Source organism: Etheostoma spectabile, chromosome 15 (genome assembly GCF_008692095.1).
Source record: "Etheostoma spectabile isolate EspeVRDwgs_2016 chromosome 15, UIUC_Espe_1.0, whole genome shotgun sequence".
NCBI classification, from domain to species: domain Eukaryota; kingdom Metazoa; phylum Chordata; class Actinopteri; order Perciformes; family Percidae; genus Etheostoma; species Etheostoma spectabile.
Window position 1 is genome coordinate 17,115,174 of NC_045747.1, and position 2,821 is coordinate 17,117,994.

Below are 2,821 nucleotides of genomic sequence, written 5' to 3' on the forward strand. Positions count from 1 at the left end.
CCCCCCCCTTAGTTACTGTTGCTACCACCGTCAAGCTTTCCAGTCTCTCACAGCACATTGTGCTGTTTTTAGCAATAACTGAATTAGCACTCAGAATTCAAAGTCCTTTTAAACAAGCTTCAAGCAAGCTAGCTAATTAGGCTAATGTTAGCTCCATGAATCGATTGAAAACACTATCTATGGCTGACTTTTTAATTCCAGTAGACTTGCTTTGAATTTAGAATTTTAGGGGGGTCTTAAATAAACACACAATGATGGCATGCATTATATAATACTAAAATACTATTGCTCCTGCTAAGGCTAAGACTGAGAAATACTACGCAGTAGACATATAGTCATGAATTGGAATGGTGAATTTTTTTAACCTAACCTGTAACCACAGAAACAAATATTAGTTAAAGTAAGAATCTTCAAGATTTTTGTTTAAAACAAGGTCTGTTAAGTCACTATCTATAATGGTAAGTCAACGGTGATTGAGCCTATGATCCACTGATGAAAGCCCTTGCATTTGCAGTATTAGGAACCAGGTGTCTGTGGTGACATTCCCTGTACATACCAACAAAAGGCAATACTCTTTGGGTGTCTTGGAAGTGAGATCCCAAAACACACCTGCAACTACTGCTTATTGCCATAGGGCCTGCCAAAGAGATGATGATAATGACATGAAAAGTAATGCTTGGATGTATACTTTTTCTTTTGTAGTTTGGGGTTTTGGATGGGCTAAAAAAAGACACCACCCTGCAAACTCTATAAATGCAAAGTCCCTGACAGATCTGCCGTGCCAAGTTACGTTTGCTGAGCTATGATTGGGCAGTCGCTAGTTCAGGAAAGGATTTAGCTAAAAGCTGTTTGTAAAAATTACTTTTGGACCCAAGTGTGGTTGACACTTATAACAGATGCCACCAGTCCCCTGCCGACCTCTCGCACATGTTTTAGTCATGCCCAAAGATGACAGATTTTTGGGCTAGAATATTTGATACTCTTCAAATAGCCTATGATTTTGTGGCAGATCCCAAACCTATCGGCCCTATTTGGTATTGCATCTAACAATACCCTATCAGCTAAGGCACAACGTTCCATGGCCTTCTGCACCCTACTGGCCAGGTGATTAATTCTTGTAAATTGGAAGCAAGCTTTCCCCCATCTCAAGATCGTTGGATCAAGGAAGTTTCAAATAATCTAAAGTTGGAAAGGCTGAAAGTTTCCCTCAAAGGCTCTCTGAAGAGTTTTGATCAAATTTGGAACCCCTTACTGTCCATCATAGAGTCTTTAGACATCGTCCTGAGGAGTCAGTTATCTGAGTTTTTTCTGACTTTTAATGTCATAACCTAACACCCCCGTTTTGTTCCTATATGTTTGTTTTATTTTTTTACTTTATTTTAACAGTAATTTAATTGTAAGTTATCTAACATTTCTTTTATGTTGGTTTGTCCCTTATTTTTTATTTTCTTAATAATTTTTTGTATTTTTTTATTGCAATGTTTGTTACCCAGTGGGAGATGGGGTTGCGGGATGGGAGAACATTGGAATTATGAGCATTGTTTTTATGTCATTCTTCTGTCCCATTGTGGATGTTTTGTATTATTTTTGATGCTCAATAAAAATATATATCGGGAAAATGACTTTTGGGTTGCCAGGTTTATAAAAAAAATATTTGGCTGCTGTATCCTCCTTTAGCATAACGGGTCTTGCCTCGTTAGCTAGCTGAAAAGATGCTGAAGGACGATGAACATCAACCAAATGCATTTTTCTTACAACCTTAAAAAAACCAAATTATGTCCTTAATCATACAGGTCTATAAATCATCAATAATCAACATATTTCCCTTGTACAACTTAAAAACTCTCTATATGCCTTAGTACAAAGTGCCAACATTTTTGCATGTATTTACTTCCTTCTATGCAGTACTCAATGATGTAACCGTCGATGCCGCCTGCTCCGATTCTGTCTGGAGGACGCCACTTGAGTGCACAGGTAGTGTCTGTCACATCATCCACTATGAGGCGAGTGGGCTCGCTGGTGGGGGCTGAGAGAGAAAGAAGCTAATTAATACGTTAATACCCAGTGTAAATGGGAGGGAGGTAGGTTAAGCTGCCTTAAAATGAGCATTGTGTAAAAAGCCTCTGTTAATTAACCATTCTACTAATGATAAATGGAACGCACCAATGGGCATGAAGGGCTTTGAGTTTGCACTTGGCTGAGAGATGCCAATGCCGTTGACTGCAAAAACTCTCATCTCATAAAGTACACCTTCAATCATCTTCTTAGCCTCATATGTGTTGGACTCATACACATCAAAGTTGAGCTTGGTCCATCTAGATGAGCCAGCCTTCTTCCTCTCCATCAGGTATCCTGGAGGAAAAATAGGTCTTTAAAATGTCAGTGTTCTTTAGAAAAGAGTTTAGACATTGCATTGTGATAAACTGAGTGGATTGCAGGGAGGGAGACATCAGATGTGATCATTAAAATCATGTGTGTTTTAGGGTACCTTTAATGGGAACTCCACCGTCAAATGCTGGAGGGTCCCATGTGATGGTGCCAGAATCCTCGCCAACTGATGTGCACTTGACATTCTCAGGAGGGTTGGGCACATCTGGAGAGGCAAGTTACAGTTGGAAATGGAAAAAGAGGAATGATGAAACTGAGATAAAAAGGATAAAAAGTCAGTATTGTATTTAATCCTCTTTTTTTTTTGCTTTGTTTTGACCCTAATTATATGATTTAGATTTGTCTTTTCATAATCATGAAAGACATCATATCCACTTTCCTGCTAAGTAACTTTGTAGTTAGAGGCCCCATATTGCAAGAAGTGAGATTGTTG

At 38.7% G+C, this 2,821-nt stretch overlaps 1 protein-coding gene across 11 annotated transcripts in view; it reads right to left on the bottom strand.

Annotated features, from left to right (window-relative positions):
- The window catches only part of mybpc2a (myosin binding protein Ca), a 68,353-nt gene that overhangs the window by 10,001 nt on the left and 55,531 nt on the right, over positions 1-2,821 (bottom strand). For all 11 annotated transcript variants that reach the window (XM_032537638.1, XM_032537629.1, XM_032537637.1 and 8 more), the window contains 3 exons: positions 2,489-2,593; positions 2,164-2,352; positions 1,892-2,026 (listed from right to left, as the gene is read on the bottom strand). In XM_032537638.1, the coding sequence (XP_032393529.1) occupies positions 1,892-2,026; positions 2,164-2,352; positions 2,489-2,593 (429 nt within the window). The remainder of the gene's footprint in view (positions 1-1,891; positions 2,027-2,163; positions 2,353-2,488; positions 2,594-2,821) is intronic.